Source organism: Biomphalaria glabrata, chromosome 6, assembly GCF_947242115.1.
Source record: "Biomphalaria glabrata chromosome 6, xgBioGlab47.1, whole genome shotgun sequence".
In the NCBI taxonomy this organism is placed as follows: domain Eukaryota; kingdom Metazoa; phylum Mollusca; class Gastropoda; family Planorbidae; genus Biomphalaria; species Biomphalaria glabrata.
The window spans coordinates 35643727-35666092 of record NC_074716.1 but is presented as its reverse complement, the minus strand read 5'-3'; the positions used below and the strand labels follow the sequence as shown (position 1 = coordinate 35666092).

The 22366-nt window shown below is 37.2% G+C and overlaps 1 protein-coding gene across 4 annotated transcripts in view; it reads left to right on the top strand.

Annotated features, from left to right (window-relative positions):
• The first annotated feature begins 13907 nt into the window (after positions 1-13907).
• Positions 13908-22366, top strand: part of LOC106059474 (uncharacterized) — a 70713-nt gene continuing 62254 nt past the window's right edge. For 2 of the 4 annotated variants that reach the window (XM_056031471.1, XM_056031469.1), the window contains exons 1-2: positions 13908-14274; positions 16672-16737. In XM_056031471.1, coding sequence (XP_055887446.1) covers positions 16680-16737 — 58 coding nt within the window. In that variant the 5' untranslated portion in view covers positions 13908-14274; positions 16672-16679. Of the gene's footprint in view, positions 14275-14294; positions 14458-16671; positions 16738-22366 lie in introns of those variants that run through there. The other 2 variants (XM_056031472.1, XM_056031470.1) reach the window with 1 other exon arrangement.

The window sequence follows — 22366 nt, the reverse complement described above, 5'->3', positions numbered from 1 at the left end:
AGGATCCGGAAACACACCTGTTTGAGATAGAACCAGATATTGGTGAGGTGCTGAACACCATGCAAGACTGGTTATGTGAACTTTGTACTTTCCAGGATTCGATGAATCATTCTATGGACAAACTGATACGTAACGTGCAAGGCCAGATCAATCCAGTAAGAGAGAGGAGTCCATCATTCAACAACAATGAACCGTTACTCATTCAAGACTGTGGCTGTACTGATAGTTACAAAGAATGCGTCAATGTTAACAAGAAAAACGCAGATGAACAGAAAGAGACAGTTGAAGCAATAGAAGAAGTCTGCTACGCGACTGAAACTTTTGCTGTACCAGCTTTGAGTGCCACAACGACCCGGACAGAGCAGGACAACTTTGAGCCTGCGTTAGAGCCTGTCACTTTGGACCTTAAGGATCCCTGTCGATCTACCTACGAGGGGAACTTGAATTTTGATTGTTGCATTCAGGCGGTAAGCAACAACTGTACATGCGGTGCTTCACGAAGGGAGTGCAAATGTCAAGAAACCCATCAACAGGGTCTGAAACCAGTGAACTTCGATACTTCTGTTTTCACCAGCGAGAGAGGCCTTGAAGGTGGTCAGAAGAACCCTGCAGCTGATGAACTTGTGCACATAGGACGTTGCCCACGTGCCCCACAGACATGTCTATCGGACACGCTTGAAGATTATGCCGTGTTTGATAACCTGGCCTCCTGGGGGCCTAAGGTGCATCAAGAAAGCGTGCTGGAGCAATCTGTAAGACCAATGGTCTTGATGACCACCGCCATGACATCCACTGCCTCTCTTCCTGACATGAAGCTGCCGTCGGTGCTGATTGAGAGAAAGGCCAGACAACGAAAACGACGCCCCCTTAACCAAAGGCAGATCAACTGGAAAAGGAGAAAGCGGCATCTGCAGAGAACAGTGTGGATGACTTTGTGGGGAACACGCACCCTGCCATCTGTAGCTCCCATAGACCGACCTCCACCTGCACTGACCAACGTCCACCACCCTGTAGGGCACCTGAATCTGTTCGGGACGAGATGGGGGCAATGTTGTAACCCCGCTCCCGCGCTACACTAATGTTGCGCATCTGAGCACTACTGAACACGACTAGTGAAAGACATATAGAGACAGGAAGAAGGACTGTTGTGAGCCGGCTAAAAATCATGGGAGTCTGAACAGTCTGGTGCTGAGTGCTGTCCTGTGTGATACTAGGAAACTGTGTGGGAGACCTGGAGCGACACTGGGAAGTGTGTCGGTGGTCTGTTCTGTGTTCTGGTATGAAGTAGGACTCTTAGAACTTAGACATATTACTCCCTGCCTTAGAGAGTTACATAGCAGAAGTCCAAATCTAACTAGTTACTTTTACTATTTGTTGATGCTTATACTAGTTATACTAAATAAATACATCAGTTACTCTTGTCAACCTGTCTTTCGTTGAGTGCCTGCCTTAGAGAGTTACAACAATATTATAATGATTATTTTATATATATTTTTTATGTTTGTATATTTGTAATTGCAGGCTATAATTACTGCAGTTACGTCTACTGCTATAGTTACGTCTACTGCTGTAGTTACGTCTACTGCTGTTGTTACGTCTACTGCCAACTGTTTGCTGTCGTTACGTCTACTGCCTGCCTGTCTGCTGTAGTTTTGCTTTACTGCCGCTAGTAGCTTACTGTTTAGTGTTGGGGTAATTTATGTTATTTGAGTGGTTTATTGTTTTGTAGTGGGTATATTTGTTTTATTACTGTTTTTTGTCAATGTAAATATAGTGTATATAAGTTTTGTTTTATAAATTTAGTTTAGTTTGTTCTTTTAGTTAGCTAGATTAGTTTAGTTTTGTTTAATTGTGCTGTCTGGTTGCTTAGGCTACTCTAGCCCCTTGGTAGCAGACCGAGGTGCACAGATTGGGCCCACCCAGTAGAGCTACCACCTGCCTACTGTTATAAATGAATAAATGCTGAGCAGCAGATACCACAAAAAAGGCCTCACTCAGTTAGCGCCACCCTGGCCTGCTCACAATTAGGTTTTAATCGGGTATCGAGCCTGTGAATTTGACACCGTCAGCGGCGTGAACGTGCGTCGTTAAGATTATTTATTGATAGCCTGTTATCATTATATGGACATTTAGATTCTAGCTATATAGAACAAGACCTAGAGTAGACTTCTGATTTAGAAATCTTAAAAGTGGCTCTCGGAGTAAATTTCTTCTTTGGCATCCTCATCGATTTTTCAAATTGGTATGGTGCGCGAAAAAAGATGCGCGACGGCACTCTGATCATAAAATCTCGAAGCTGGTGTTCCATTAGTATAGTTCCATGGTCTAGATGTAAATCTACTTCTATATATAGAATCAAGATCTAATCTATATAACATTAAAAATATTTACGTAAAAATATAAGTAAAACTAAGATAATCTTTAAATAAATTGAAGCAACTTCAAATTTACTAAGATATCGCAAAATTTCGGTACACTTAGGCTGACTGCGTCATGACGCCATGTTTTTTTTTTGTTTTTTTCTTAAATTTATTATTAATGAATAATTCCAATGATAGGCCCACAGACATATATAATAAGTAGCCTGGACATGGAAATCTCTAACACTACACATGTCGTGAAAAACTTTTTAAAAGCTGAAACAAGGCGTTATTTTGTAAAGTGGTTATAAGATGTAAAGTTGTTTTTTTAAACCTAAAAATGTAGGCCTAATATATAATTTAATGTTTAGATCTGACATTTTTTGTAATGCATCCCTCGATAGAAAAAGGTTGTCCACCCCTGATAAAGAAGATTCTAGTTTGGTGACAAAGATCCAGGCTTAGAAACTTAAAAGCCAGTGAATAGTCTTGGTCTACGACAAAATGTTCCTGAACGTCTAATGAATGAGAGATTAAAGAAAGGAAACATTTTCCCCCTCCCGAAAAAATCCTGATTACGCCAAGTATATCCTCCTAAATTCAGAGTAGCCTATGTGGAAGTCTAGTTCAGTGATCAAAATGCAGACATGGCAACATTAATAACAAGGTTACAAAAGACAGTTTGTGTGGAAACACAAACTCAAAATCGGCCCCCGATTAGCCCCAGGCCGGCTTTAATATTTTCAGAAAGAACATCCGAATGAAATTATATCAAAGACAAATGAGAGATAAGAATGGATAGTGAAGGTTAACAGATCTTGTGTAGTGCCCCAATGGTCCAGCAGATCAAAGGATAGGTGAAAGTGAATGTAAGGTTAGATGTGAACCTGGCCTAACAAGTTCCCCTTTCAGACCTTATGGTCTATAGGGCAGATGATGTAAATTTCATCTGTTTTCGTGGCCTACGGTTAACGAGGGTGTCATGTAGCCAGCACAACGACCAACCGCCTTTACTTTTCCCCAACTAATGTCAGGTACCCATTAGAGCTGAGTGGTTTCAGAGGCGCCCAAAGATTCCAATGTTGAAAATCCCAGCCTTCACCAGGATTCGAACCCGGGACCCCCGGTTCGGAAGCCAAGCGATTTACCGCTCAGCCACCGCGCCTCCCTTGGCCTAAGTCTTATAATCTTAATGTTTTGAAAAGGCTCAATCTCTTATTCAAGTCCTAAAAAAAAAATATCTACGCAATAAAAGAAAAGTGCAGGAAAATAAAGTTTATAAGATTACCATTCGTTTTAAATTAGGTCTAACTTATAACGCATACTAATTAGCTTCTTCTCTTTAAAAAACTGCTTGTATAACTGATTTTAAAAATTAGATTTTTCAATTTCAGATGAAAAAAAAGTTGCCGTTGCATCAGAACTTTGAATGGTCTAAAATATTGTGATGTCGGATTTTCAATAGCTTTTCTAGTTTACGAGATCTAAACGGGACAGACGGACAGACACAAAACTAATAGCGTCTTTTCCCCTTTCGGGGGCCGCTAAAAATCTGTACATAGCACTGGTCTTCAACCTTTTTCGGCCTACCGCCCCCCATTTCGTATTGCTTCTTAAAAAAAAATTGTCAGCACCCCCCTCTAAATAAAATACTAATAAAGAAGCATTAGAAGGCAAATTTTAATCAAATATCCTATACTTATTAATGTTCATTCTGTCAATTATTAATTTTATAACTATTATACAAAAATTATATCAAATAACTTGTAGTGATTGCTCACATTTCTTTCAAATCCTTTGAATAGTCCATTTTTAAGTTATTGAATATTAGGGTGTACTATTTTTGTGTTTAAATTAATTCTAAATTTTGTTATATTTTTTAATATAAATATAATTATTGCTGAATTCACTAAAATGAAATGAAGCTAATTGGAACCTCCTGCAGTCTGAAAATATTAGAAATGTCAAGCTTTAAATTAGCCAGAAAACAAAGTAAGACGATGGTCTCCTCTAGTGGCTACCTCCGTCTATTTCTTCACTTACTCATTTAGTTTGTTACGCACTAAATCCAGTTTAATTTTGTATGTTGTTAAACATAATTCTACTTTTAATTTCAGTTATCACGTTTGTGTGCAAACAGCTTTTATCAACAGAAACTGTTAATTTATTTTAGTTTAATCAAGCCTAAATATTGTATATGGCTCATTCTGTCTTGGAAGACAATAGATGCGCCCATAAGAGTCACTGGCTTTGGTTTCGTCTTGAGACTGGGCAGAATCTGGAGTGACTGATCAAGCCGATTCTGGAGAGGCAAAGTTTGCCACAGTTCGTGCATGTATATGCATCTGTCCTAGGGCTGGCTTACAGTGCAGCTTTCTTTTTCTTTCTCTTGACTGATGCAGCTTCGTTTTCAAAAACGTCCTGGTTGGAGACATGAGCCCTCCAGGAGATGCACATTATGCCTCGAAGGTAGGGTAAGTGAAACCTATTTAATCTTTGCTCTTGACGCATGTAAGTTGCCCAGCTCTCACTGCCTTAAAGAAGTGTGCTCAGAACGCAGGCATTGTAAAATAGGATTTAGGTTGCCGTAGTCAATTTGGTATTTTCCCAAACGCGCTTGGAGAGTTTTGCCATTGCTGCAGAATCCGTTCCTATTCTTTTTATCCTATTCTAAATATTATATTTATTCAGACTTTGACATTGCTGGATCGGCGACCTCTAGTTTTGTTAATGGGAAATTTCTTAGTTAGGTAGCTTATGCTAGAAGTGAAGACTTCATGATCATCTCCAAGTTCATTAGAAATAAGATTGTATTAATTATGGTGTTTATCTTCATCCATAGAACGCTTCAATCAATCAATTCGATCAATTAAGGAAAAAAAGATTGTGTGCATCAATGGGAAACTTCAATTAGTAACTAACTGGACTTGACTTCTAAGGCGGATGACCATATGTCCAAAAACAAGCAAAATGTAAAAAATCACAGCTCTATAAATATCACCACATCACCAGAAAATTCCTAGGTAGAAATTGATAAAGGGACTACGATGAATTTTGTTTCCCTTTAACGAAACTCGAATCTGGCTTCGCCAGAGAATAAATACTCGTTCTTTTATAATAATAATAATAATAACAATAATCTTTATTATCAATGCTGCAGTAATACGCTCCAATTTTTCTATATAAAACAAAATTAATAAATAATCACTATTTGATTAACTAATTGTTTGTTTTATTCTTGTATTATCATTGACTATGAATATTTTGCACAATTTCAACTTGATGGGAAGTTGGAGAAATAAACGTGTACAAAACGTAATAAGGGAAATAATTCTACATGTATAGCCAAACCTCTCAATTAGTTGCATTTCTTTCTTTTTTTTTTTTCGTCAACAAACAAAAGATTTAATTACAAATAAAATTGTTTTTTAGCGGCCCCCGAAAGGGGAAAAGACGCTATTAGTTTTGTGTGAAATGTCTGTCCGTCCGTCCCGTTTAGATCTCGTAAACTAGAAAAGATATTGAAAATCTGACATCATAATATTTTAGTCCATTCAAAGTTCTGATGCACGGCTACTTTTTTCTTTTCTTAAAGCGAAAAATCAAATTTTTAAATCACTTATGCTAGCAGTTTTTTCATAAAAATACACTACTTTTACACCTATTCACTATCAATAGTAACAAACACGGGAGGCTCTTTAGAATGGGAGATACCTATTTGTCATATTTTTAACACATTTATGCAAATGGTTTAAGATTTTTTGTCAAATTTTTTTTTTTTTTTTTTTTACATTTGTATTGCTACGTTTTGTAAGTTCTGTCCTACTAACTGCTACATTTACACAAAAATAATGCTTACTTTTTTTTAAAGAGAAAAAATCTATTTAGTATGCATATAAGTTGGACATTATTTAAAACAACAATTAATAAGTAGTTTTTCATATTGTTACGTGAACTGCTGCATTGCACAGAGGTCATAGTACACTTAACTAAAGGAATTTTTTTTTTTTTTATTTTTTTTTACGGAAATGTTTTTTCTTTTTTTGAGGATTTCTCCTCCAGCCTGTAGAAGTTCACCAGGGATGTTGTCATCTAAACCATATGAAGGGGTGTTGATAACACTGCACCCCTAGAAGAAAGACCTTATTGATAAAAGTCACTGGTCAGGGCGAACAGTCCTAAGATGGACTACAACGGCCTCATGTTCCGGACCAAAGCGAATCACCTAATTGGAGGTACACGGCAGTGGTCAGGTATAGAGATGGATGGGCGCCGCCATGCAAATATCAAGCCCTGCCGTCATACCTAATGATAGTATACTATAAATAAACCCAGACCGGCTCGTCAAGGGGTGCGCTTGCGTCACAGACCAGAAGAGTCAAAGTTCAGTGATTTTATACTATTGAGAACCAGGAAGTTAATCAGTTTCTGTTCCATTGATCAAAGTACAACACATTCCAATTCACTTTTCAAGGATCTGCTTTTGTGTATTATCTATCAACCTGTCAGCATTACAGAGGGCTTCATATGAATGATAATGTGGTCTACGTAAAATCAACATAATCTTGAACTGTTTGCTTGACATTGTATTATTGGCCGAGATCAGTTCATGGATAGAAACATGAATCATGAAGCTCTATTCACATTCTGAAACATAGGTTATAGAATAATTAATAACTTATAGTTTTTTATTGAAACCTTTAGCAGAACAAATAAGATATACATAAATTTAATTATTTTAATAATGAAACGAACTATAATATGGGGGGGGGGGCGCACCTATAAAAATAAAAAAAAACGATGGCATGTAGGCTGATTTCACATTTGTCCAATTCTTTATTATTAACTTAAGACTTCTCACAAGGCAAATAATATAACACACTTTAACTACAGTTTAAAATTACACAGGAAGTATAAATTTAACATAAATAATTAGATCTAGTTATAAACAATACATCAAAGTCTCGATACTGTTATAAACTTTGTGGTGACACAGACGGTCGTAGGCTGTGTGTGTTTTTAGCCTACGCAAATCGCCTCAGTCACTGCGAAAGTAATCAACCGGAATGGTCAAGCAACGTTCCATACGGTTCGAGAAGGCCAGTAGAGACCTATGACAAGTCAAAATCTTGCTGTCAGAGTCACTCATTTTTATCACAGCATTAACTATTATTATTATTATTTATTTATTTTATTTTAATTATTTCCCCGTTCTATCCCCAATTTCTTCACCCGCCCCACCTTTTCCTCTTCAGGCTAGACTGAGTCCACCACCTTGGAGATAGCTAGGCCGCGTCCTTTCACTTATCTCCCCTTGATCGGGGAAAGATAAACACACAGTCTCTTTGGTCTTACCCGCCGAATGTCTGACCTTGGGTGGAATGCAAGTCACTCTTTCTTCTCACCCCTCTCCCACGTCTCGCTTTGATCAAAGAGATTACTCGGGTCAACACGCCTCGACATTCCAAGGTGCGACTCCCATCTCGAGTCAAATTCACTCACGTGAGAGATAATCTTTAGCCTAGGACATTTCCTGTTTCCGCCCACCTCTTTCAGGACCTTTATAAGGTAGACCAAGTCAAACCAGACCCGATTATTTCTCTATCGCTGTCAATGAAGTCTGGACTATTTCATACATTCTTACTCTTAGAGGAATACCTGGTGGTAAGCCGAACTTAATCACAAGTTCCATCTTAATTACTCTGTGTATAATTCTCACTGGATACTATCATGTGTATTTTATTATTTCATTTGTATTTAATTAGTGCATTGTGTATTTCTCACTGTCGTAAGTAGAAAACATAAACATGTCCTATGTATGTATTTATGTATGGCATTAATCTATAAATGCTACGTTGCTCAAATGATCGTTGATGCATCCATGTATATATTTGTACATCTTATTTTGTTCCCTTTATCTCGGCTGACCGCCATGATAATTTTACTAGCGCACTAATACTGCGCTTAGAAAAGAGATATGAATATCTCCCCTGTAGTCATTCTACTTTGACGAGAATTGCGCCCCTTGAACGGACGCTCTCCCCATTCAAGCGCTCCATTGTTCTCGGCCGACGGTCGTATGTAAACAAACCGTCATGGTCGCTGACCACCGCCCATTTCTCCCCCCCCCCCTTTTTTTTTCTTTCTCTTCCAACTTGTGTTGTTTATTTGAGATTATTATTTCCCCTTTTATGTACATTTTATATTGCTACTATCAGCCATCTATTTTCCCAATCCCATTTGTCATCATCTCCCTATTGTGCTCAAAAGCAATTTTCCAATCTGACGAATGCACCTCAGTCGAGGGCATCAATAAGATGCATGAGAGACATGTCTTAACTTGTCTTTATTTATCCGCAGCCTCCCTCAGGTGTCTGCCTATTTAACTGCACTATTTGCTATTGAATATCATCTACTGCCTACGTGGATCTACTCAACTTTACTACTTGGCGCTATCGGCTCTACTTGCCTGCCTATTCGACAGCCCACCTGTCGACTTATTAGGTACGACGTCCCTATAGACCCAGATCTGTGCGAGACGAGACGTCATAGCTACGCCAAACCCTCCGCAACTCACTGGACTTATCCTGCTAACTACGCTGTTCACGGCAGATCAGCTCTGCCCGCAGTACCCCTGTGCCCACGGTAGTCGGCCACCCGCCCTACTGTGCCCACTACAGATATCAGAACTTTGGATTGAGACTCCACAAGAACTGTGTCACCGGCGTCCCTCTACCCGCTAGAGCGCCATCTCCAGCTGCAGAACCTCAAGCCAGGACACAGCCAGCTGCGACACAAACAGGACAACCAGCTAAGTCAGAGGACAAAGTGACATACTAAGTGCAAGAGTGATGATTAAATATAGTATTGATTAGAGATAGATGCAAACCCTTCCCCTTCTTATTCTTCCATGTAAATATGTATGTAGATAAATATTCTTCAGTTTTTAACGTTGTATCTCTCTTTCATTGCTTGTCTCGTTGCGTGCCTGCTCCCGATTCTTATGCTGATAGGTTGGTGTGTGATAGCTTCAAAAATACTCATCACCTAGACATTAAACAAGCCACACACACGTCACATTCGCTAACCTCTCACAAGACCCTATAAAAGAGCGAGTTTGTCAGAATCAAAACACTTCACGTTACCTCGCAATGTGACCTGTACGAGGCGAACTCAGAAGCAGCACGGTGTGTGAAGTCAGTCCTGAGAGAGGCTTGGTTTTTGACAAACTCGCTCTTATATAAAGTAAACTCAAGTTTAAGAAATAGAAACTGTTCATATCTCTGATAAGAACATAAAAGGACTGTGAAACACGTGAAACATTACAAAAAAGCTATTCTCTAAATAATATTAATAAATTATTAAAGCTAAAACAAACAAATTGTTTTCCTAGTTTCAAATAAGCAAAGAGGAAGTGCAGCGAAGAGTAGAGTGCCAGGCCATCGCGCTCTTGTCAGCATCAGACGCCTTGGCTCTATTGGTCATTGGTCATGTTCACAGAAAACCACAAGGTTGACTTCCGGTGTTCCCCAAGACATTCTGTATGGTGATCTAACAGAAGGCAGGAGAGCCGCTGGTCGTCCACTTCTAGGTATACTGATGAATTCAAACTCGACATGAAGCTCTTCAAAATCGACACTAACAGTTTGCAAAAAATTGGCACTGGGTAATGTGGGTATATCCACATGGAGAGCGTGCATAAAGGAAGGGTTGCAGGTAATAGAAAAAAAGAATGATAGTGCAACGGCTTCTGGTGGTTAGTAATGCTCAACTTGTGACCGCAGCTGTGTATCGGTCTCTATAGTCACACAAGAAATCACTAAGGGAAAATATCACCTATCTAGATGTAAAATACAATAGAAGAACTACTTATAAATAATAAAAACTATTAAAATAACAATTAAAAAACGTTATTAATCTTTTCATGAAAGATGCCTTTCCAAAACATTCGATTCTTAAGGACAACCTGCATCCATTAAACCAATGTTACATTAGGTCTGAACAAAGTGGTCGTCTCCTTTCCATTAGGACTAAAACAGAAAGATTTAAAAATTCCTTTATCCCACTATCGGTCAGAGTGTTACAAGATCAGCTGTCGTCATCGAAAAGTTCATAGAAGTCAAATTCACTGGTTGTGAGTGTGTATGTGTTTCGTGTGTGAATGTTGTTCGAATTTTTCATCTAAACTGTTATTGTACAGTAGTTACGCTGATATTGTCAATTGTAGTCACACTGAATTTCAATTTGATTGGATATATACATTTATCTTATCTATCGTATCTTATCTCAGCCATGCATGAAAATCCAATAATAAGATTCAAATGAAGGTGCCGGGGTATTGGCTGGTAAAAACGTAATTCATTTAGGGGGACCTGGCAACAGATGACAGAAAGGAGCAGTCACTGAGTAGGCCTGCACGTTTTATCCACGGACATTGGCTGACCATTCCGGGGTATAGGTCAAAAGGATATCTGCCGGCAAGTAGAACCCTCTTTATGTAAGTCTAGTCTGCTCACTACAAAAAGATGTCCCTAAAAATATACATAAATGTATATATAAAACTAGAGTTCATAGTGTGACTAATATCCATTGTGTTTGAAAATTCTTAAATTTTATATATTTTACTTTTATATATTTTTTAAATAATTAACTTACCCGGTATCAATAATATATTTACAAAGGTGGTGAGTGACTGGTTCATTCACCACTCACATCTATTTCTGCCACTTAGGACGACGAAAATTAGGAAAATTAAACTTGTTATTAGGCCAACTTATCTTATGCCTAGAACAACTAATAACCTTTAATGATCAGCAGAGGTTAATGTTTCCGAAAACGATTTTTATTCGCATTTTCGTTCCACTAAGTTGTTTTTTAAGCCGACATACTCATGTTAATTAGTAAAAATGTGTACTTTCTTTTTTTTAAAGCATTTTAGAAATCAGTTAGCTACGCAAGGTCATTTTTTTTTCAAATCGATTTTTGTTTGCTTTCTTCCACTCCAGTTTTTAATGTTTAATTCATAGACTTATATCTACTACTCTAGACTGGACATGGAGATTTTTTAACACTACAAAAAATGTCGTGAACATTTTGTAGAAAGTTGGATGAAGGCGTTGTTTTATAAAGTAGTTAAAAGAAGTAAATTTTTTTTGTTTTTTTTAAACCCTAACCTATGTAACATATAATTTAAATTTTAGATCTAGATCTTGTAATTGAACATCAAAAATTAGAGTACTCTCTTGTCATAATTATCATTTTGCAATTTTTAGATACATAATATAGAAAGATCTAGGTTATAAATCTATTTAAATGTACATAAGATGCTTTAAATCAACTTAAATTATTTCGATCTACGATGTAGGTTTTGTTATTCACTATCAATGCTGGGTTTTGTTATTCACAATCAATGCTGGGTTTTGTTATTCACAATCAATGCTGGGTTTTGTTATTCACAATCAATGCTGGGTTTTGTTATTCACAATCAATGCTGGGTTTTGCTATTCACAATCAATGCTGGGTTTTGTTATTCACAATCAATGCTGGGTTTTGTTATTCACAATCAATGCTGGGTTTTGTTATTCACAATCAATGCTGGGTTTTTGTTATTCACAATCAATGCTGGGTTTTTGTTATTCACAATCAATGCTGGGTTTTTGTTATTCACAATCAATGCTGGGTTTTTGTTATTCACAATCAATGCTGGGTTTTTGTTATTCACAATCAATGCTGGGTTTTTGTTATTCACAATCAATGCTGGGTTTTGTTATTCACAATCAATGCTGGGTTTTTGTTATTCACAATCAATGCTGGGTTTTGTTATTCACAATCAATGCTGGGTTTTGCTATTCACAATCAATGCTGGGTTTTTGTTATTCACAATCAATGCTGGGTTTTTGTTATTCACAATCAATGCTGGGTTTTAGTTATTCACAATAAATGCTGGGTTTTTGTTATTCCCAATCAATGCTGGGTTTTTGTTATTCACAATCAATGCTGTTTGTTTTTTTTTATTATCCACAATCAAATGGCTTCTATATGGTATGTATATAATGTGATTTATGATTGCTATTAAAAGTATGGTTTTATGGCTGGTGGCGCATACCAAAATTAGAACATGAATGAACAAAGGACTGATCCAACGATTCCACTATAGTCTATCTCAAATAGTTCTCAAAATGTAGCTAAGGAACAAAGTGGGACGTGGCACAAAGTCAAGGATAGAAACTTTTACAAATATTAAGAATTATTTTTTAGACTCTATGTCTTCTCCAAACTCGGGTCTTATATTTAACCGAGTCTCTACCCAACATAGATCTAAACTTGAATAAAAAATATTTTCTAAAAATATTGAATACCAACGATGCAGTATATATTTTAGCGCTTGGTGTAATCGAGTAGGCTCAATAGAGGTAGTTCCTTAAGTACATAATAAAAAAAATGTTCTCTCTTGTGCCGAGCGTGACATTTTTCACTCGTTCACTTTGAATCCAACATTTATTACACGAGAGGACGCAATGACGAATTGTATAGGGAACGGGCTAGATGTACATTTACAAAGCCAACTTGCAAACATTTCAGTATTGCAAGGTTTCTCAAACTTCTTTTGCAATGGATCATTTCACTATATATAATCATGTTTTTAGTTTGGGATTTTAATCCTAAATGTGGTCTAAAATATTTAACATTTTGTTTAATAGAAACTAGATTAAATGTTTAATGTAAATGAGAAATTTTAAATTTCTACCTTTACTCACGAACAAAACTACTATAAATTTGTAATTTACCATGGATTCACTGATTTATCAAGAAATTTCTTAAACTGTCGTACGGAATCGCATAAAATTTCGTATACAGGTTCCTTTGACCTCCTATGCGCTCACTAAGAACCGGATTTGACAGATTCGCAGCTGACGACCGCTTTTGGCGAATAACGGCAAGCTTTATATCCACCCTTTGTATTTGATTTTCGGTATTTCTAAAAACAAAGGCCGTAGTCTAAACTTAAAGCGTTAAAAAATATATCACATATTCCGAATTTTTTTAGCAATTTTTTTTTCTTTTCCCTAAGTCTACTTATTTTTAATATACCTTACGTCATTTCCGCTTCCTTTTAGACGCTGTCTCTATAAAAACAAAACAAATTCTAATAGTATTAAAATGATAGGTAGCCTAAAGAGACTTTTTAATTTTGTTGAGAGAGAGAGAGAGAGAGAGAGTGGGCCGTGAGATTTCCTTGTAACAGATACACTTATTCAGGGAGCGAAAGAGTACGTAATGTTGATAAATATTAATATATTTTAATAAAATAAAAAAAAATAATAAGGTGGTATTACAGCCATAATAAACAATATAAAGCCTGGGAACAAATGAAAGGGCGTAGCCGCTGTGTACTGCTTGTGTTCATATATCAGCAGAACTCGTAGATCTATTCAAGCACCAGGGAAATGTTCTGTAGATCATAGTTTGGGAAACCCGGCAGTACTGAAATATCAAACTTATAACGCATGACACAGTTGTGCCCCTTGGTGGGAACTATTTGTATGCAGTGTTAAGAGTATTACTTTCTCTATCTTGATATTCATACTGTAGTCATAAAGTTTGTAGTATCAATAATGATATTTTTAAAAACTAGTTAATTGTGTTGTGCTTTTTTATAGTGTTCAATTAGAAAATAGGGGAAAGCATTAAAAGCTATGTTTTTATAACATTTTTTAACAATGTTAACATTTTGTTTCACTATTTCGTCCTGAGATTTAGTAATACAAGACACTTCACAAGGTAGCATATTGGAAAAATAAGAAACCTTTTCATTATATTAATTTATATCTATTCACATCACTTGCAACAACTTCAGCACCAAGACTATTGAAGAAAACATCATCATAATAGCAATTTCTGTTTCAGACATCAGGTAAGTCTTCATGTGAACAAAAGTGTGTGGTACAGGAGAGTAGTGGATTAGAGAGAAGTGTAGAAATGTAGTTCAAGATCTAGCTAGCAAGAACAGTAGAACAAACAACTGAATCATCTAGCAGCGAAGGGATAGCAATTTTTTGTATACTCTAAATCTGATTAACTTGTGTTAGTATAATAGGTAAGAAAAGATTTGAAACGCTTGTTTGACTATGTGCCTTCAAAACACACACGCTATGACGTCCTATTACGTCCTGAGCCACGCAAGGCAAGGGGTGAACAAGAAAATTTTAAAAAATTCTATTTTAAAAAATCTTATATAAATTAGTTTGCATCACTCATTGATTAAAGTTGTAATATATCTAAACTAATAAATCTGTGCGATTAGAAATATTTTTACAAATTGTTTTTGTTTAGCGCAGTTTCATGATTTTCACTTTCTCAAGAAGGAAGTATCTGCGTGAATGTTACCGTGATTGTTTTTGTTGTCAAATGTAGACCTGAATTTAAACTTGTCAGCTCTAGCATCCTAAAGCCTCCTCAAGCCAACACAACAACCATTGTGCCAGCTAATCGCTTATGAAAAAAGAGGTTTTATAGTTATCTATTGTTAACTGCAAACCTTAAAGCATCGACCTACAAAGTATAAAGTGGGATAACTGAACTTATTCCACCACATCAGTCAAATGCAATTTCTTGCCCTGGTAGGGTACCAAATAAAAGAATTAATTACCAATAGTTAATTAACTAATTGGTTATTTTTTTATATTGATTCTTATGTTGTCAGGTAAATTAAAAAAGTGTACACAATTTCAGCTTGATCTGAGATTGTCTGTGGGAGAAGTAATGTGTACAAAGTTTTTAACCAGACAGAGTGAGTTGGTATAAACTATGAGCTTTTATGATAATTTCACTAATTACGTAATAGGGGTGGGGATAATATTTCAAGCTAATCAACTCACATGAAGTAAAAAAAGATTATACCCAATTATTTTAAGACTATGTAAATAGAAAAGTACTTGCTTTCTAAGCCCACCCAAAATCACGTACCTATATAGTGTGCGGCCCCAACACAAGATAATACAAAATTGTCCCTTGAAACTCGCGGATTCTCTCAGTTTGACAGGTCTAAAGAATGTTTAAATCCTGATAAGCCAACCCAATCATTCTCAAAGTTTGACAGAGCAAACAAAAGAAAAGCTAGATTTATTTATATCAAAAGAGACCTTTTCGTTTAAACAAAAATATATATGATCACGAACAATGTTATTGTGTTCAAAGCACAAAACAATGTTATAGTTTGTTCATAGCACAAAACAATGTTATAATTTGTTCATAGCACAAAACAATGTTATAGTTTCTTCATAGCACAAAACAATGTTATAGTTTCTTCATAGCACAAAACAATGTTATAGTTTCTTCATAGCACAAAACAATGTTATAGTTTCTTCATAGCTTAAAACAATGTTATAGTTTCTTCATAGCACAAAACAATGTTATAGTTTCTTCATAGCACAAAACAATGTTATAATTTGTTCATAGCACAAAACAATGTTATAGTTTCTTCATAGCACAAAACAATGTTATAGTTTGTTCATAGCACAAAACAATGTTATAATTTGTTCATAGCACAAAACAATGTTATAGTTTGTTCATAGCACAAAACAATGTTATAATTTGTTCATAGCACAAAACAATGTTATAGTTTGTTCATAGCACAAAACAATGTTATAATTTGTTCATAGCACAAAACAATGTTATAGTTTCTTCATAGCACAAAACAATGTTATAATTTGTTCATAGCACAAAACAATGTTATAGTTTCTTCATAGCACAAAACAATGTTATAGTTTCTTCATAGCACAAAACAATGTTATAGTTTCTTCATAGCACAAAACAATGTTATAGTTTCTTCATAGCACAAAACAATGTTATAGTTTCTTCATAGCACAAAACAATGTTATAGTTTCTTCATAGCACAAAACAATGTTATAGTTTCTTCATAGCACAAAACAATGTTATAGTTTCTTCATAGCACAAAACAATGTTATAGTTTCTTCATAGCACAAAACAATGTTATAATTTGTTCATAGCACAAAACAATGTTATAATTTGTTCATAGCACAAAACAATGTTATAGTTTGTTCAATAAAGTTCAATTCCAACATTTATAAAAAAAAATGCTATCATTTTTGTCGCAGAACAAAACTATGAAGTTAAAAATAGTTTGCGTCTTTTGTCATTATTCTGCCACTTGACTGTTGTGTACTTTATTGCCCAAATACTTATTCAACTAGCTAAGGTATGTATTGACTAATTCCTTCCTGTGGGGTTGAATTCAATTGTTTTCCTTTCGAATTTATTATTATCTTTATTCTGGTTTTTCTTGTGCTAGATCGAGACATGTATCCCTATGATAGCAAGTGTTGTCTGCTGTGGATTCTCCTAATCCTAAACAAGGGTAAGATAGATTTACTGTTTGATCTCAGCATTCAATTACAAAGAACTACAATGTCATATAATAAACTAACATTACCCACAGGGTCCGCCCGCTGGTTTGTTCCCAGGCTGTATAATGTTTACTTTGCCAAGGTCCCCTCCCGTTTTTTTATACTCCGCCCGTTGATATTTCCCAGGTTTTATATTATTTATTACGGCCGGAACACCCCATTTTTTAAAAAATAAGTGAACCACATTTCAACGATCATCCTAGGATAACACTCCCCCCCACACACACACACGCAGTGACAAACACAAAGTGACACAGATAACACTCCCCCCCACACACACACACGCAGTGACAAACACAAAGTGACACAGATAACACTCCCCCCCCACACACACAGTGACAAACACAAAATGACACAGATAACACTCCCCCACACACACACACACACGCAGTCACAAACACAAAGTGACACAGATAACACTCCCCCCACACACACACACGCAGTGACAAACACAAAGTGACACAGATAACACTCCCCCCACACACACACACACGCAGTGACAAACACAAAGTGACACAAATAACACTCCCCCCACACACACACACGCAGTGACAAACACAAAGTGACACAGATAACACTCCCCCCCCCACACACACACGCAGTGACAAACACAAAGTGACACAGATAACACTCCCCCCCACACACACACACGCAGTGACAAACACAAAGTGACACAGATAACACTCCCCCTCCACACACACACACGCAGTGACAAACACAAAGTGACACAGATAACACTCCCCCCCACACACATACACACGCAGTGACAAACACAAAGTGACACAGATAACACTCCCCCCCACACACACACGCAGTGACAAACACAAAGTGACACAGATAACACTCCCCCCCCACACACACACGCAGTGACAAACACAAAGTGACACAGATAACACTCCCCCCCACACACACACACGCAGTGACAAACACAAAGTGACACAGATAACACTCCCCCCCCCACACACACACGCAGTGACAAACACAAAGTGACACAGATAACACTCCCCCCCCCACACACACACACACGCAGTGACAAACACAAAGTGACACAGATAACACTCCCCCCACACACACACACACGCAGTGACAAACACAAAGTGACACAGATAACACCCACACACACACACACAGTGACAAACACAAAGTGACACAGATAACACTCCCCCCCCCCACACACACACACGCAGTGACAAACACAAAGTGACACAGATAACACTCCCCCCCCATACACACACACGCAGTGACAAACACAAAGTGACACAGATAACCGCCTTTCGGCCCATTACCATGACAACTTTTCACTTTTGAAGCCTCCGCCGAGTGATCGACTATTCAGCACGTTTCAGGCCTAGAGGAAATGAAATGAACATTTTCCAAAGATCCCAATCCAATGTTAAGATTCCCGTTCCCAACTCTACATTTAGTTTGGTTGTGTGTTCTTTAAATAAAAAGAAATATCAATTTGGTTTTATTGCCTTTTTCTACCCCATTTGAATGTAGCGAAATGACTATAGATCTAGATCTTTCTTATGCTATAACAAATAGCAGTCGTCATATTGCAAATATGTCAAATCGGGTTCTTGCAGCATCCACCGGATACGCCCGTTCCCAGCCTTTATTATGCCAGAAACACTCTCTTTTTTTATTTATTTTTTTTTTTTATTTTAATAAACAGACCTCATTTTAAAGATCAACCTAACATACCTTTTTAGCCCGTGAATGAGTGTAGCTCTTCAAATGAAATGTAACATCCAGTTCTCTCTTTCCTGAACACCCTTTGAACAATAAAATAAATAGACGAGCCATGTTGATCAACCTCACTGACTTTTATGCCTATGAATTATTTTAACTGTTACGATACAATTTCATGGCCCGCCCTCTCTTTTTCGCTCTCTCAAACCCCGTTTTGTAGTGGCCCCCGACGGGGGAAAAGACGCTATTAGTTTTGTGTGGCCTGTCTGTCCGTCCGTCCGTCCCGTTTAGATCTCGTAAACTAGAAAAGATAGTGAAAATCCGACATCACAATATTTTAGACCATTCAAAGTTCTGATGCAACGGCTACTTTTTTCTTTTCTGAAAGCGAAAAATCTAATTGTTTAAATCACTTATGCAAGCAGTTTTTTTTCATAAAAATACACCACTTTTACAACTATTCACTATTAATAGTAGCAAACCCTTGATGCTCTTTATTAGGGGAGAACAAATGTGTACCACATTTTAAACACATTTATGCAAACGGTTGTAGATCTTTTGTCAAATTTTAAAAAATATTTGTATTGTTTAGTTATGTAAGTTCTGTTGTGCTAAGTACTATATTTACACACAAAAATGTTTATTATTTTTTTAAAGAGAAAAAATCTATTTAGTATGCATAAAAGTCAGACATAATTTAAAACAACAATTAATGAGTAGTTTTTCATATTATCACTTGAACTGCTCGTCCATTACACATATAGAACACCTAACCAAAGAATTTTTTTTTTGATTTTTTACGGAAATGTTTTATTCTTGAGGAATAGGAGATTGGCCCTTTACAAAGCAATTAGATCAATTAGATATTCATTATAAGTCATCAGTTAGGCCAGGTTCACATCTAACTTCACATTCACTTTCACCTATCCATTGGTCTGCTGGACCGCTCGGGCACCGCACGAGATCTGTTAACCTTTTTGTTCTCCTTTATTTTCTGTCATTTGTCTTTGATAGAATTTCATTCTGATAATATTGAAATGTGCCTTTTTACCTGCCTGAGTGGACCACTTCGGGGGCCGATTTTCAGTTTGTGTTTCCACACAAATTTTGTTTGTAACCTTGTTCTTTTTTACCTCTCCCTCCATTCCCCCCCCCCCCTTTTCCCGTTCCATTTCTGCATTTCTCTTGGTATTTAATTCTCTAAATAAAAAGAAATATCAATTCGTTTTTTATTTATTTATTGTAATGTAATATTTGAATGTAGCGATATGACAATAGATTTAGATTTATCTCTTCAATGCTATTAGGCCTACGATTAGATTTTTTTTGACAGTGTTACAAAGTACCATTACTTGCTCTCTCTCTTTCTCTCTCTCTCTTTCAACATAAAGAAAAATACTCTAGATCTCTAGCACTGTCTTATTAATGCTTTTAGGACTTTAAAAAAAAAAATTAGACCGCGTCTAAAAGGAAATGACGTAAGGCCTACATAAGTAGAGACTTAGGGAAAAAGAAAGATACAAATACGAATTCGTGATATTTTTTTAATGTTTTATATTTAGACTGCTGCCTTTGGGGACTTGCCGAATATACAATACAAAGGTTGGATAAACGAGGATCATTTTAACGATTAAACGATTGGAACATAATGGGGAGTTGACTATTTTTGAGTCATTGTATAGACAGGAGTGATTCCCCTTAAGAAGATTATATAAGGCCTAGCAGTGTGTTACCAGCTTGACCACTGGACCTGTGTTGTGAACTGTATATTTTTGTTTTGTTAGTTAGTGGTCGTGTGTCTTGGGGTACTCGGGAGAAGTGTGCCCTGCTCTGGAGATCTTTGGGCTAAGTATATCTTTAGTCATTATTGTATTTTATATAATGTATTAATTAGTAGATATAGCCTCAAATGATTTCCAGGCAGTATATTTTAACCCTGATGTTTTGCATCAGATAGGCTTTCCCGAAAGCAGAACGACAAGTGGGTTTCCATGAAGCTTTCTGTTCATGAAAGACCCTTTTTTTTTTGGCTTAAAGTGTCTATTTGTTAACCTGAAGCCAGTGACCTTAGAGTGGCCAAAAGTGGTCGTGTGTTGACCTGAGGCCTGTGACTAGAATTTTGTTTTTTCTACACTGGTGTGTGATATCCCAAATGAGACGAAATATTGGCATATGATATGTAATTATTTGTAATATATGACTTGTGCGGTGTGTCATACTAGTTTGAAATGTGTGGTTGTTATTTGTGTTATTGAGGCCTGTGAGTATACTGCCAATTATTTACACATTTATTTTACTCAACTTACTAACCTAGGAAATATAAGTAGGGACCAATATACCACTGGACGCCAGTGCCAGCACACTGATCGGTTGATCTTAACCTACGTCTAGCTAGAAGTATATGGGAACGTTATTTCCCAAAGGTCTCACTGACTACTTTTATCTATACCCGCTACTAGGTAATATTCATAGATCAAATTTGTTGTTTTACATGAGGTGCTCTTAAGAAACAACCACATTTATGGTTCCCGGTCACTTCATCCCCGGTCACTTCATCCCCGGTCACTTCATCCGCTGGTCATTTCATCCTCGGTTACTTCATCCCCGGTCACTTCATCCCCTGGTCATTTCATCACCTGGTCATTTCATCCGCTGGTCATTTCATCCTCTAAATCACTAATCGATCAAACAATAATTGATTTGATTTGATTTTTGATTTGAGGCACATCGGCACAATTTAGGCCATGTCGTGCCTGCAGTCCCCTAAGGATCCCTCTCTCTCTAAACAGCAAGGGCCAGATTCTATACAGTCATATCATTAAAATCAAGGTCTATTCACACTTAGAATAGTAAAGGTAGTAAAAATTTAAATATTTGGTAAAAATCTAATGTAAATAGTGCATGTTCACAAATTCATAAATCAGATCTTCGCAGATAGCCCCACTTCCCGGATAAAGCCCAGTACCTTCCCAGGGTCGACAATATCAAATAGTGTATTTAAATTAGTGACTCTAAAATATTTCGCCCTGACATCCTGGTATCTGGGGCAATCAACGAGGATATGTTCCACGGTGAGGCGAGAGTCACAGTACTCGCAAAGTGGGGGCTCCTCTCTCTTCAGTACAAAAGAGTGCGTGATGTAGGTGTGGCCAATCCTAAGTCTGGACATGGTCGTGCTACCACGCCTTGTCAGACCCTTAGATGTGGGCCGCCACCTGACATCCGCCACAATCTGCCTGAGTTTACTGTGAGTCTCAGCCTCCCATCGATTCTGCCACTCTCGATAGGTGGCAGAGGCAATACTTTGTCTCAGGTCCGAGTAGGGAATTTGGGTTCCTGACACCGCATGATTTAGGGCTCTCTTTGCTTCTCTGTCTGCGGCTTTGTTTCCCTCAATGCCAACATGGGAGGGGACCCAGATGAAGGTGACATCCCTACGGTCGGCTGTTATTTGGTCCAACAGCTTCAGGCTCTTATGTACCAATGGGATGTCAGTCTTCATCCGACCCAAAGCTTGCAATGCAGATTTGGAGTCGGAGCAGATTATAAATTTACTCCTTTCTGATGCTTTTACGGCCATAAGTGCAAGCAATATTGCGTGCAATTCGGCCGTAAAGATGGAGCAGCCATCGGGGAGTCTACGGGAGATTGTTTTGTTCCGAAAGGAGCAGGCACACGCGACCTTTCCCTCCATTTTGGATCCGTCTGTGTAGATGGTGCCACAATTTACGTAGCTCTCCTGCAGTTCCCTAAAGTGGACTTGTAGTATGCTTGGGTCTGTATTTTCTTTTTTGAAATTGAGGAGGGATAAATTTAATTTGGGTTTATTCATTAGCCAAGGAGGGTTCTGAGAGGTTTCTATTTTAGAGATTTGGTCAATGGGTGGGG